General features: G+C 35.8%; 1 protein-coding gene across 1 annotated transcript in view; it reads right to left on the bottom strand.

Annotated features, from left to right (window-relative positions):
• Positions 1 to 338: 338 nt before the first annotated feature.
• The window catches only part of B3GLCT (beta 3-glucosyltransferase), a 136,112-nt gene continuing 122,135 nt past the window's right edge, over positions 339 to 14,315 (bottom strand). Inside the window, exons 15-16 of the mRNA XM_028106794.2 lie at positions 13,795 to 13,939; positions 339 to 2,437 (exon numbers count right to left, since the gene is read on the bottom strand). Coding sequence (XP_027962595.2) covers positions 2,270 to 2,437; positions 13,795 to 13,939 — 313 coding nt within the window. The 3' untranslated portion in view covers positions 339 to 2,269. The remainder of the gene's footprint in view (positions 2,438 to 13,794; positions 13,940 to 14,315) is intronic.

Below are 14,315 nucleotides of genomic sequence, written 5' to 3'. Positions count from 1 at the left end.
ATTTGGAAGTAAATTCCTATTAAAAAGGCACAAGAAATATGAATAGTACACTACCTGTCCTGGGAAGTTCAGAATCAAAATGTAGATAGGAACTGTATGGGAATCCGTTCCAAAATAACATCTCCACTTGTTATATAATAAGATAGATAATGGTTTCACAGACTTTGTATAAATATATCTTCAATGTCTGATGGTTTTTCTCTTAAAAGAATAGCTTATTAATTTTTCTGAGAACTGTGTTCACTGAGCCACCAACTTTTCCCCCTGACTTTAGTCATTCTTTTTCCCTTTGCCCTTCCCACTCTAGGTTGGACTAATGACTACACTGGAGAAATGAGTAATGTAGGCAAAGACCTTTTATTTGTGGTTAGACTTACATAGTTCCAAAAAGTAAACATAATTCACAAAATACCTACAAGTACCAGAGGAGGTGCTCCGGTATCAGTAGAAGGCACTGATCATAAGAAAGCTTGACATAGATCGTCATGTACAGATGCCGGTTCACTCCTGTCGAATGAATATGCTATATTCTGAGTTTGACAGTTGGGAGGCGGGGGCAGGAAGAACCAAAGCCTCTTCTCCACTGGATTAGGCACCCAGGTCCTCCAGGGGTATTATCACAGATGACATGAAAGTGTTGGCAGTGGTAGCTCCGACAACAATCCCAGCTACGCCAATGATGCTGATGTCATCACCAACAGTTTGACAGATCTAGAAATCCTTAGGGTGCTTCTCAACCAGTTGATCATCTCTGATCCATTCCTTGGACAGGCCACAAAATCCACTTTCATAAAAATGAATCCAATGCATTTGGTGACCACTGAAAACACACCAGTCCTGGTATTTGCTAATTTGGAACCACAGTCAAAATACTATTGCATCATTTTGGAAATGAGTCCAATCTAAGCTACAAGAAAATGTACTGTTAAAAAACACACATGGGTACTTTTGGTGGTATGGCTTTAAAACCCTGTGCTTGGCTATAAAAGCCTTACAAGCGAAGTTAATGGATAGCAATTTTTATTTTTAAAAAAGAGGAAAGTATTTTACTAGACCAAAATTAGTTTAAGACATACAAAAATCAAATTTTATGTAAACACCCTTAGAAAAACTGAATTATATAATTAAAAATTAAGAGTCCTTTTTACAAATTAATAACGAATGTGTTAAATTACTATATATTAAAGATATAATTTGAAAATTAGAGCTGTTTCAAAATACTATGTTCAAATCTCATTCTGTAAGAACCCAGGGAAGTTGCCAAATCACCACACTGTCCTTCCACTAAAGTTTAATGGGTACACTGGAGGGTTTATTATGAGCCAGGAGAGAGTCATTAAGTAACATTCAAAGAAAACTAAGAGTAAAACGTCAGGTACAAATTAATTTAATTCACTTCCTGAGACTTATACAGAGCTCACTGACTTGAATAAAGCACGACAACATTGTTTTTAAATATTGAGAACACCTATTTTCTGGCAGCATCCAGTATACTTTTGTGTTACAAGTAGGTCATAAAGATAGGGCTTTGGGGAGAAATAGAACACAGATAAACCTCTAAAGAAATAGAAAGCTCTAGCAGAAGACTTCTTATTCTCTTTTTACGAGGCACAAAGAGAGAAATAGATAAAACATAACAACCCTAATTATAGATTACAGGGGACTTCATATCTCGACTTTTATGATGTTTTATGAGTGATATTTAATACAGCATTATTCCTACTGAATAACCAGAAAATAATTTTCATCATCAGTAATATGGTTAAAAAGTTCATGCCGTGATAATATCCATGTCACCAGATGTTGCCTCTTCTGTATGAAGTGTGTGTGTTTATATATATAGTATATGGAGAATATGTCTAGAGCATATATATATAAATACAGTCATGTCTTCTCAGTCTCAAGCCCATCTGACACTTTATAATGAAGAGAGAAAACAGGAAGGAGACTTCTGGTACCATTTATTTTTCTGTGACAGTAATAAAGCTGCTGTATCACAGCTTGAAAAATACACAGTAATCGTGGTATAGTACAGTAACTGCATAATGCAAAAAGCAAATGATTTTTTTCCCAGAAAAAAAAAATCTGTTTTCCCTATGACTCTGCTTCCTCCCCCCTCAAAAAATACCATATACGTAATTTCCACCTAAAGTCAGAAGGCTTCCAATGCCGTGTGGCACGCGGAAGCAGTAATGATCACAGCTCAGCAGGACTAGGCCAGTCTCCAATTCTGTCTCTGACCCAAACTGTGCTCACAGGCCGGCATGTTTTATAACTCTTCCTTAAGGCCTTTCTTTGTCTCCTGCCTGGCTTTGTCTTCCTCCCTGGGTGCCAACCACGTGAAATACACTTTTACTGGATCGATGTTCCAGTGTTTATGAAAGGATATGGGAACTTGGTGAGAAAGGTAGTCCCTGGGATAATCCACGGGCCGAGCCTGTGGGAAGAAGAACAGAGAATTACATTCCTTTATTCACTGAAAATAATTTTGCTTCAGAATAGCATTTGAATTTATGAAGTGACTGCTTTTCTTCAATATTTGATATTGCTTAAGAGAATCTAAAAGCAAAAAGGAAAATCTTTTCCAATACCCTCTCTCTGATGCGAGGCTCTTTGCTTTTGTATCTCCAATTACTTTAATATCCCAAATGTACCACTTTTTGCTTCTATGTTCCATAGTCATACCTCTGGGAGATTCCTCAACCATGGTAATAGATATAAAGTATCTTACTTCCTTGGTAAGTCATTTAAGTGACTATTATAACTTCTGCAAAAGGCAGAAAGATTGCTATTTCCCAGGCCTCTCTAAAGAAACTCTAGCCATACATGGTGTGTGTGTGTGTGTGTGTGTGTGTGTGTGTGTGTGTGTGTGTGTGTGTGTGTGTGTGAAGTGTTCTCGGGGCTCCCCTTGCCTGTCCACTGCCCTGATGTCAGTGTAGGGAAACGCAGAGCTCATCAGGAATCAGGGAGAAGGGTGAGGTAACTCAACACTTTCTTCCTACCCAGATATGGAGTCTGATTCCAGAAATGGCAAGGGAAACATTGAGTAACCAGAAGCACTTTGCAAGAGGGCCTAAAAAGTTTTTGCATCGTCATCATTTCAGGATTCTCTAGAACTTACAAAATGAAGTTTAAGCAGAATCAGACGTAGCCTAGGATGGCTGAGACTGAAGTAACCTTCAGGGTATGGAAGGAAACAGAAACCAGATACTATTTTTTTTTTTTTTTTTTACTCTAAACAAAGCATTTACGTTTCTCTCAATGCTTATCTTGTTTACAGATTTATATAGCCCACCTGTGTTATACAGTAACTCACTGGGTTATCAATACTAAAACAATCTGGGCTTTATTAAAGCTAGACAGGAAACATTTTGAAAACTAGTCTCTATGCTAGTATTTTATTACATTCTGCTTAAATGTTTGTAATGAATACTTACATAAATCCTCTTAAATGGTTTATAAAATACCTTCATTAAATTTTATCTCATTCAACCCTTGAAACAACCTTGCAAGATGATCAGAGTATCTTGATTCATCCTCAATTTATAGATGAGGAAGCAGGAGCTCACAGAATTTATAAATTCCCTAGGTCAACAGGACTGGCACCTATTAGAATGGGGACAAGAGCAGGTGCCCAGCTCTAGTCCAGTGTTCTGGCAGCACACCTGCAGCTGGTCCTCATTCCGTGTGCACATCAACAGCTGCCCTGGCCCCCTTGGGGGGCTTTATCCTGGGGTGGCACAAATATCCTGCTCCAATGACTGTTCAAACAATAACAACTGCACAAAAGACTTCAAAATGATGGGCGGGGAGGGGGGGAGAAGTTCCATACCAAACATGCACTGTCCTTTAAAAATTCTAAATGCTCATGGAGTTCAAAATCTAAGAAGGCAATTTTAAAGGAAGAGAGAGAAACAAAGACCAAAAATACACACTAGAATAATGTCTAACAGAGTTGAGCAAGTTCTGAGTATTAGCTGAGGGGATTCATATGTGATGTCTACTTGCAAGGCCTCTGGGAATTTACTGGCTTGGAAGAAACCCCAGGAAAAACATACTCTCAATTCAGTTCTCAGATAATTCCACAATGCTCCCAGAAGAAAGAGAAAAACAGTGGAAACAAATCTTGGGTTGTTTTTCACATTTAAAAATGAACTCTCAGAGACACAAACGCATCTCACAGGAAAAAAAGAAATCCATAATATCTTTCCCTCTATTAATGCGGATTCCAGAAGTGATTGCAGTTGCATGTTAGGACATGAGTGAAGAGCTGGTTTACTAAATATTAGTATGTGCTAATCATTTCTGGCAAATGCAGTTTTGGAAAAGAACAAGATTAGAGAAGTAAAAGGCATCCACAGAGGCATCTGTAACACCAAGAAGTCTAGATGGACTCTGATAATCACATCTCTGTGCCCAAAATGCCAAAAGGAAGTACCAAACAGGCAGGGTTGGGGCAAAGGAGGAGGCCTTAGGAACAGACATGGAGCATGATGGGAAGCTGTGCGTGGGAAGAGATGGTGTAAACTGCACGGAAGGACATACATTGGGTGAAATTAAAACTTAATCTGTAAATGTTAGAGCACATTGAACAGTGCAACAGAGATCAAATTTGTATTTCCTTAGACAAACACATTTTTTTATAGCTGTATTGACATACGATTTACATACCATACAATTTGCACACTGTCATGGTAGTTTGAAAATTTATAGATTTCCATATTTAAGCAACCACAAATCCAGTTTTAGAAGACTACGGCCATTCCCCCCAAATTCCCTGCCGTGTATTTTCAGTCAGTCCCCACCCTCACTGGCAGCCCCAGGGGACCACTGATTTGCTTTTTCTCTATAGTATTGCCTTTTTCTAGAAATTTCTTATCAGTGGAACCATACACTATGAATGTTTTGAGCCTGGCTTCCTTCATTAGCATTGCTGCATGCATCAGTAGTTCATTACTTTTACGGCTGAGCAATATATCACATTGAGTGGATACACCATACAAACAACACATAGTTATTATCACACAGGTTCCATGGGTCAGGAGTCTTGGCAACACATAGCTGGGACTTCTGCTTCATGGTCTCTCACAAGATCGTAATCAGGATGTCAGCCCAGGCTCTATGATCTCATCTGAAGGCTCAACTAGGAAAAGATCCACGTCCATGCTCACTCAGTGGTTACTAGTAACATTCAGTTCCTTGGGGGCTACTGAGCTGAGGGCTTCACTTTCATACCCTTCCCCCTTGCAGCTTGCTTCAGCAAAACCTACAAGCCAGGAAGGAAGTAGGGAGAGTCTACAAGGAAGATGGAAGTCACAATCCCTTGTAACCTAATGATAGAAGAGACATCCCATCACCTTTGCCATATGCTATTGGCTCATACTCAGGAGAGGGGAAAACGCAGGGTATGAGTATCAGCAGGAGGGGACTAATGAGATCTATGTCATCATAAATGGCCTGCCACGTATATGTTTAATTTTTTAAAAACTGCCAAAACATTTCCAAAGTGACTGTATTTTATATCCCCACTAGACGTCCAGGTTTCTACATCCTCAGCAGCACTGGGAATGATCTGTTTGCCTATAGGCATTCTATACATGTGAATTTAGTTTGCATTTCCCTAATGACTAATAATGTTGAGCATCTTTCCATGTGCTTAGTAGCTGTTTATGCATTTTCTTTAGAGAAATGTCTGTTCAATCTTTCTCTTTAGAGAAATGTCTGTTCAACCCAGCTTAAACTCAGCAGTTGATTTTCTTATTGAGTTGTAAAAGATGTGCTATGTATTCTGGATTCAAGTCCTTTATCAGATACATGATTTCTCCCAGGTTATGAAATTTTTTTATTCTCTTAAGGATATCTTTTGAAGAGCAAAGTTTTTTTTTAATTTTATGAGTTCAATTTATGAATTTTTCCTTCTATGGATCATACTTTTGATGCCCCAAATCTCTGCCTAAACTAAGGTCACAAAGAATTATCCCTATGTTTTTTCCAGCAGTTTATAATTTTAGCTCCTATATTTTTGTACTATGATCCATTTTGAGTTAATTTTTGTGTGTGGTATGAGGCTAAGTTCCAAGTTCATTTTTTTGTGTGTGGAAATACGTAATTGCTCTAGCACCGACTGACCATCTGTACCACTTCTCCCCTGGACTGCCTTGGCATCTTTGTCAAAAACAAGTTTACCACAAATGAAAGGGTTTATTTCTAGAATCTCTATCCTGTTCCATTGATATGTATGTGTGTGTGTGTGTTTATCCTCATACTAATAGCAGCTTGTCTTATCATAGTTTTATAGTAAGTTTTGAAATCATAGAAAGGTAAATCCTCCAATTTTGATCTCATTTTTAAGAATTATTTTGTATTTCCATGTAAATTTTAGGATCAGCTTGTCAATTTTTACAAAGCAGCTTACTATGACTTTGATATGGATTGCAATGAATCTATAGATGAATTTGGGGAATGTGGAGAAATAAAATTTCCTGTAAAAAAGCCCTATAGCCCACAAGAAACAGTTCACATTCCATTTGTCTAGTTAACTGCTCAGATCCTAAAGGAGAGTAAAACTCCCCTTATCTCTTGGAGAGGCCAACGGTTATATCCCTGAACTAAGTCCTGAGGGTAAACCCCAAGGTGCCAGAAAGACCTGAACACTTTCCGCCCTGGGATACATTTACATTTCAAGGAAGAATGGGGTATTTATTTGCATACCAAAATGCTGAAGTAAGGAAGTTCACCTTTAGAAGCAGAGAAAACAATTTTTCTTTGTCCCTTGCCTATGGAGTATCTCACCACTTATGTAGGACAATTGAATTGGCCCTCATCACACTGCCCTGGAGGTAAAAACTAGGTCAAAGGAGCAGTGGGAGTGGAGATGGGGGCAAGATGTGCTTATTATTTATTGTAAGGGACTTAATGTAAAAATTCATCTCTGATCCAGAATGTCATTTAGACATTCAAAATAAGTTAATTTTAGGTGAAACACTATGAATAGATGAAATAATAAAATTCATTTTAAGTGAATATTTATTAAAAACCAATGGAGAAAATTGCCATCATAGCAATATTGAGTCTTCCAAACCATAAATATGGTATATATCTCTTCATTTAATTAGATCTTAATTTCAGCAGAATTTCATTGTAGTGTACAGTGTAACTTCCTTTTTAGATTTATTCCTGAGTATTTTATTCATTTGGATGCTATTTTGAATGACATTGTTTTCTTCATTTTCAGATTTTTTTGTTGCCAAAAAAAAAAACAAAAACGCAATTGCTTTTGTATGTTGACCTTGTAGCCTATAACCTTGCTAAACTCATCTGTTAGTTCTGGTAGTTTCTTTTTCCTTTGGTAGATCTGTAGGATTTTCTACATACAAGATGTGGTCTGTGGATAAAGACAGTTTTACTTCCTCTCTTCCAACTTGTATCCTTACTATGTATCTGTATACATATATGTAATGTATGTATGTATATATGTAGTTATGTATATATGTGTGTGTATGTAAATATATATATACATACATATATATTTTTTTCAGCTTATTGCACTGGTTAAACACTGAATATACTGCTGAATAAAAGTGGTGAGAACAGACATTCCTACCTTGTTCCCAATTTTGTTATTTTTAAGATTCACTTTATCAGATTGAGGAACTTCTATTTGGTTGAGAGTTGTTTTTTGTTTTTCTATTTGTTTTCATTTTTTTAATCATGACGTGGTGTTAGATTTGTCAAATATTTTTTCTGCATTTATTGAGAGGATCATGTGGTTTTTATTCATTATTCTACTCATATGGTATATAGATTTTGGATATTAAATCAAGTTTGCATTCCTGTGATAAATCCCAGCTGGTCATGGCATATAACCCCTTTTATATATTGCTGGATTCAGTTTACTAATATTCTGTAAAGGATTTTTCCATCTATGTTCAAGAGTAATATTGGCTTGTAGTTTACTTTTGTCATATATCATTTTAATCCCTTCTGTTATTTTTTTAGCAATATTTTTGGAGTGATTTCCTAAATTCTTGCTCTAGGGATAACAATATGCATCTTTTTGTTAAGATTTATTTATTTGAGAGAGAGAGAGAGAGAGAGAGCATGTGTGGGGGTGGGAGGGGCAAGGGGAGAGAGAGAGAGAATCTAAGCAGACTCCCACTGAGTGTGGAGCCTGATACGGGGCTCGATCTTAGGAGTCTTGAGATCACAAACTGAGCTGAAACTAAGAGTCAGAAGTTTAACCAACTGCTCTGCCCAGGCACCCCAACAATATGTGTCTTTGACATACTAGGCTAATATTGGCCTCATAAAATGAATTGGAAAGCTTTCTCACTACTTTAATTCCATTCCATCAATGTATGTAGGTTCAGATAATTTTTCTATTTCTTTTTAAGACAGTTTTGCTAATGAGTGTGATGCAAGAAATTTCTCCCATTTCATTTAAATTGCCTAACTTGTAGGCACAATTTTGGTAGGATTTGCAATAATGTCCGCTCTTTCATTCCTAACTTTGGTAATCTGTGTCTTCTTTCTTTTTCTCTTGGACAGCCTAGCTTAAAGGTTTACCAAATTAGCTGATCTTTCCAAAATAACTCATTTTTGGCTTAACTAACTTTTTTCTGCTGCTTTTCTGTTTTCTACATTGACTTGTGCTTTAACCTTTAATATTTCTTTTATTCCACTTAATTCAGATTTGAATAATATTCTTTGGTTTCAATGCAGATGTTTAGATTAATGATTTTTTTAATTTAATTTAATTTTATTATGTTATGTTAGTCACCATACAATACATCATTAGTTTTTGATGTAGTGATCCATGATTCACTGTTTTCATATAACACCCAGTGCTCCATGTAGTACGTGCCCTCCTTAATACACATCACTGGGCTAACCCATCCCCCACCCCCTCCCCTCAAAACCCTCAGTTTGTTTCTCGGAGTCCATAGTCTCTCATGGTTTGTCTCCTGCTCCGATTTCCCCCTCCTTAATTTTTCCCACCCCTATGAATTTCTAGTATGTTTAAAACTATAAATTTCCCTCTAATCCCTATATAGCTATGCTAAAAACTTTTGTTATGTTTTGTTTTCATTTTTATTCAAGTTATTTTCTAACCTGCCTTATGATTTCTTCTTTGACCCAAGATTATTTTAAAATGTGTTGTATAATTTTCAAATATTTAGAAATTCTCCCATGTTTTTCTGTTGATTTCTAATTTCATTCCATTGCTGGGAGGATATATTTTGTATGTTTTCAAGCCTTTAAAATTTGCTTAGACATGTTTTATGAACTAGTGCATGATCTATCCTTTAGAACATTCCATGCACACTTGAACATGCATTTTGCTGTTGTCAGATGAAACAATGTATGTCAGTTAAGTCAAGTAGTTTGTATTTGTCCATTTCTCATTTCAATTCTGTCCATTTATGTTTCATGTATTTTGAAGATCTGTTAGATATACATACACATTTATAATTATATATTTTGAAGATCTGTTAGGTATACATATACATTTATAATTATTCTATCTTCTTAATGTATTGACTTTTGGTTATGAAATATCCCTCCTTCTCTCTAGTAATATTCCTCTTCTTAAAGTGTATTGTGTTTAACACAGACACTCAAACTCTGTATGATTAACTGTTTGCAGGGTTCATCTTTTCCCATCCTTCTACATTCAACCTATTTGTCTATGAATCTAAAGTGTACTTGTCTGTTATAGACAACATATAGTCTAATCTTGCTTTTTATGAGATTTGACAATATCTGCCTTTTGACTAAAGAGTTTAGTCCATTCATTTTTAATGTAATAATTGATATACCTGAATTTTTATCAGTCATTTTGCCATTTATTTTCTATATGTCTCATGCTTTATGTCCCTCTGTTTCTCCTTTATTCTTTGGTTAAACAAAATCTTTTAGTGTATAATTAAATCCCTCTACTGATATTTTAAGCTATATATTTAAAATCATTTTCTCAGAGATTGCTCCAAGGATAGCAATATGCATCTTTAACTTAGGTTAATACTGACTTAATTCCAATAAAATCAATTGCTACAATATAGCTTCATTTCCTCCCCCTTGCCTTTGCACTATTATCATCATATATATTGCATTTACTATGTTATAAACCCAACAATAGGGTCATAATTACTGCTTTAAACAATATTATATTTATTAAAGAAATTAAGAGAGACAATATATATGTCTGTGTGTTTATACACTTTTGTTCTTTTAATTATATATATGCACATATATACATATATGAATAAACACACAGTCTTATATTTTCCTCCATATTAACCCTATCTGTATTCTTCCATTCCTTCCTGTATATTCTAATTACCGTTGTACCATTTTCACTCAGCCTAAAGGATTTCCTTTAGTTTTCTTATAGGGAAGGTCTACTAGTAAAGATTTCTCTCACTTTTTGTTTACCTACAGATATCTTTATTCCACTTTTGTTTGGGAAGGATTGTTTTATTGGATATAGAATCATTAGTTGATTGGTTTCTTTTTTGACTTCTGCCTTTGGGCTTCTATTATTTTTAATGAGAAATCAGCCAGTAACTATATTTTTTGTTTCCCTTTTCATTAGGTTGCTTTTAAGACTTTCACTTTTTCATTGTCTTTTAACAGTTTGACTGTAACACTTCTGTGTATGATTCTTTTCATGATTATACTACTTGAGCTTTGTTGAACTTTTAGAGCTATGCATTAATGTTTTTCATCACATTTGGGTAGTTTCAACCCTATTTCTTTCAAAAAAAATTTTTATCCAATTCTCTCTCCGCTCACTTTTTAGGACTCCCATGAAATGTATGTTGGTACACTTTATGGTTTAAAGTATTTTAAAGCTTTGTTCACTTTTCTTTAGTCATTTTTCTCTGTCTTCTTTGGACTGGGTAATTCTATTGATCTGCCTTCAAATTCATTGTTTCTTCTGCCATCTCAATCTACTGTTAAGTCCACCCAGATAATTTCTCATTTCAATTATTTGGTTTTACAACTATAGAATTTTCATTTGTCTTTTTATCATAGTTTCTATTTTTTATTAAGATTTGCTATTTGTTGAGTCATTGTCATCATATTGTCCTTTGAGTCTATGAAGATGGTTTCCTTTAATTCTGTGACTGTAATTTTATTAGCTTCTTGAAGTCTTATCTATCAACTCCAACATCTGGTCCCACTCAGTCAGTTTCTATTCCTACATTTTTCCCTCAGCAAATCTCTGCTTTGTATCATGATAATTTGTTGGAAGTTGATTATTTTGAGAATGTATTGTAACAACAAATCTGTTTATTTTTACTACTTTTTAAAAAGTGATTTGCCTGGATTTACACTGTGGAATCTTTCTCACTGCAGTATGTGGTTACTAATACCTCCACTAATCTTTTAGTTCTAACTTTTATCTTGTAGCTTGGTCTTGCTAGAGGTCACCTCTGTGCTTGAATAGCTTACTAGTCAACTTATGATATAGGCAGAAGTTATGCTCAAATACCACAAGCTCATAAGGCTTCTACCTATGTATAGGTTGGAAAGTGCATTCAAAGCTTCAGTGGGTTCTCAAATTTGCCTTGTATTTTACTTTCTGCTAGGCTCATCCAGTGTCCTATGTGCATGCACACGGTTTCCCAGTAAGCCAGAGAATTGTGGAGAGCTTTCCTAGCCCTGTTATTTCTCTCTTATTTCCAGCGTACTAAGTATTAAATTTCTGGCTAAGATCCCTTTACCATATCTGAGACTGCAACCTCGGGCCCATAAAGGTGCAGATTTTTCTTATTTCTTTCCTACCAAGTGTAACTATTTTAGGTGACCTATCTATGGGTTTTTAACTCTCCCTACCCAAACCAAGTCCACCCCCTCTGACAGCAAAGCTGCCATTTTCCCCAGCAAGGCCCATACTGGTCAAACTGCTGTTGCTCTTTCCAACCAAGCTGGGGTGGATGGAGAGGTGGAGGCTGGGGGAAGGGAGGGAGAGGGGGTTTCAGGGAGAAACCTCATACTCTTGTTGGTCTTACTGAAACTATAGCAGTTTTTCAGGAATAAATGCTTCTCAATGCTTTGGTTGATTTCCAGAGTCCTGAATGAGTATTTTGACAATTTTATGCAGAGGATTCACTGGCCATTGCATGCTGCCATACCCACTGGTAGCATATAATTTTGAAAGAACAGAAAACCATGTGCTCCAGATCCTTTGTTTTTAATAAAAGGATACACTAGACATTCCTTGAAGCCCCCTTCTAAGCCTATGATTTCACAATAACCTCCCCTGACTAAAAAGAGAAGGAAAGTGGCCCAGGCAATTTTGTATCTGAGACTGTTTCCAAAAGCCCACTCTATCTCTAACTATTCAGGAATCTTGGATTTGTATCTCTTTGCCTCATATGTGTTTTTCAATATGAAAAAATACACTATTTGGATCACTGTTCAAGCATTATAAATGGGAAATAATTTCTAAATTATAGCAAACTCTCTAAAAGAGGCTTAAGAATTAGAAGATATAGTGGTATCTGTTGGGGAGGATACACTTTAAGCATATTTTACAATTTTGGAAAGATTTAAAATTTATTATGTGAATTAGATAAATCAAGAGTTTTAAAGTCTGGGAAATGACAATTTTTTTTTTCATTTTTAAATTATCTTCAAAGGATTTGTGCTTAAAGAGTATTTTTCTTCTTTTTTTTCTCTTTATCATTTTCTTTACTAGCATATTCTTCCCTTAGTGAAGGCTGCTGTAAAAATCTAACACTACATTATTAACAATAATAAGTCATTCCCCTTATACACCAACAGTTTTAATTACCTTTCCTTTTCTAGAAGTGAAACACTATGAGAGAGCAAGAGAAAATAATTTGCTTCTCTAAGTCATCCCATAACACAACACATAGGCTTAAGATGGCTAAGACATCTCAAGGTTTTAAAAGATGGATAAGTACTCTTAACTGGTATGAAGAAAGGTTTCTCATATATTTCTTATTATGAAAAGTCTCTTTTTATTCTCCCTTATGGTCCTCAAGATGCAGAAATGGATTCTGCCTTTCTTGATAATGCAAACACTTTCTTTGCCTTGTTCAAGTTATTTCCTATAGTGCTATTTCTGTCATGTTCAATTTTCTATATTGCTATGATAGCATTTGCTACTGGTTACTAAATATGACAACATATTTATTCTTACAACATCAGAACATTCACTGACCTGATTCTTAAAAACTACCAAAAATAGTGTGGAGGATTCCCTTCTCCAAACCACGGTATGGTGGTTTGGAGCACCAACCATCCCTGGTAAACATTATCTCAGACAACAACAACCCCAACATTATATGCTTATTGAGATACTAAATTGAAGCTTAATAGTGTTTAATCACTCATCTTAATAGTAACCAAAGAGGAGTAAGCCCAATAAAAAGGTAACCAGTGGACAGTGTAAAAACCTACGACAGTAGAGAATTACATACAGTTGGCATATATACAGCAGGAAATATTAGGTTATTCCTGTATATTTCTAGATAGCATTTAATAATTTTTAAATGCCATCAATTTTTTAACTCAAAAATAGAGGGGGGGAAAAAAGAGCAGCTTTTCCCTGGTCCTATATTCAAGGACAATGGTCGAACACCATTTCGTTTTCTAGAGGTTTCTGCCTTCCATTTTCCTGCTGTACATGGTATAGCATCAACCCATAGTTCTTAAGATTGTTTCCAGAAGAATATGTGAAGGGAATGAAGTAGGATCTTTAAGTGAGAAGAAAAATCCCCCTCTCTCCCTCTAAGGTAGATATAAAAACATTGTTCTCACCTGATGGAAGAGAGGGCTGTGTGTCACAGGGATTCCCAACCCACTAAAGCACATTCCTAGGACCATATCGTCGGGGGCATCATTGCTGTAGCAGCGACATTTACTCGCGAGAAGTCTCCTGATTGCTTCTCTGCTGAAGACCATTCTAGTGGGAAGCCAGAGCAGACAGAGAAAGGGGTTAGGGCAGCAGCTCCTCAAGACCTTTAATCTAAATAAATATAATTCAGAGGCCACATTCTTGATAAAGATGTTGACATCAGCAGTGTTTCATATTTCATAGTTATTCTGGGGGACATGATTTGTGCTTTCTATGAAAGGAAAATTTCCTTTGAAGAAGTGTTTACCTATCTAATAGGCAATTTTATTTCTTTATATCATTCTTGCAAATGAATACTATACAATGTTCTTTTCCTAATATGCCAATGGAAAATTAGAATAGTTCTTTAGTTTTAACACTCTCAATGAGATCAATAACAAAATCCACCAACATTCCCAGCAAGTAGATGGGCCCAGGTACCTCA

The sequence above is a fragment of the Eumetopias jubatus genome, unplaced genomic scaffold, assembly GCF_037043125.1.
Source record: "Eumetopias jubatus isolate StellerSeaLion01/CBP00866 unplaced genomic scaffold, mEumJub1_p1.0 scaffold_3, whole genome shotgun sequence".
Taxonomy (NCBI): domain Eukaryota; kingdom Metazoa; phylum Chordata; class Mammalia; order Carnivora; family Otariidae; genus Eumetopias; species Eumetopias jubatus.
The sequence above is the reverse complement of the archived record's forward strand: the minus strand, read 5'-3'. Positions and strand labels throughout refer to the sequence as shown.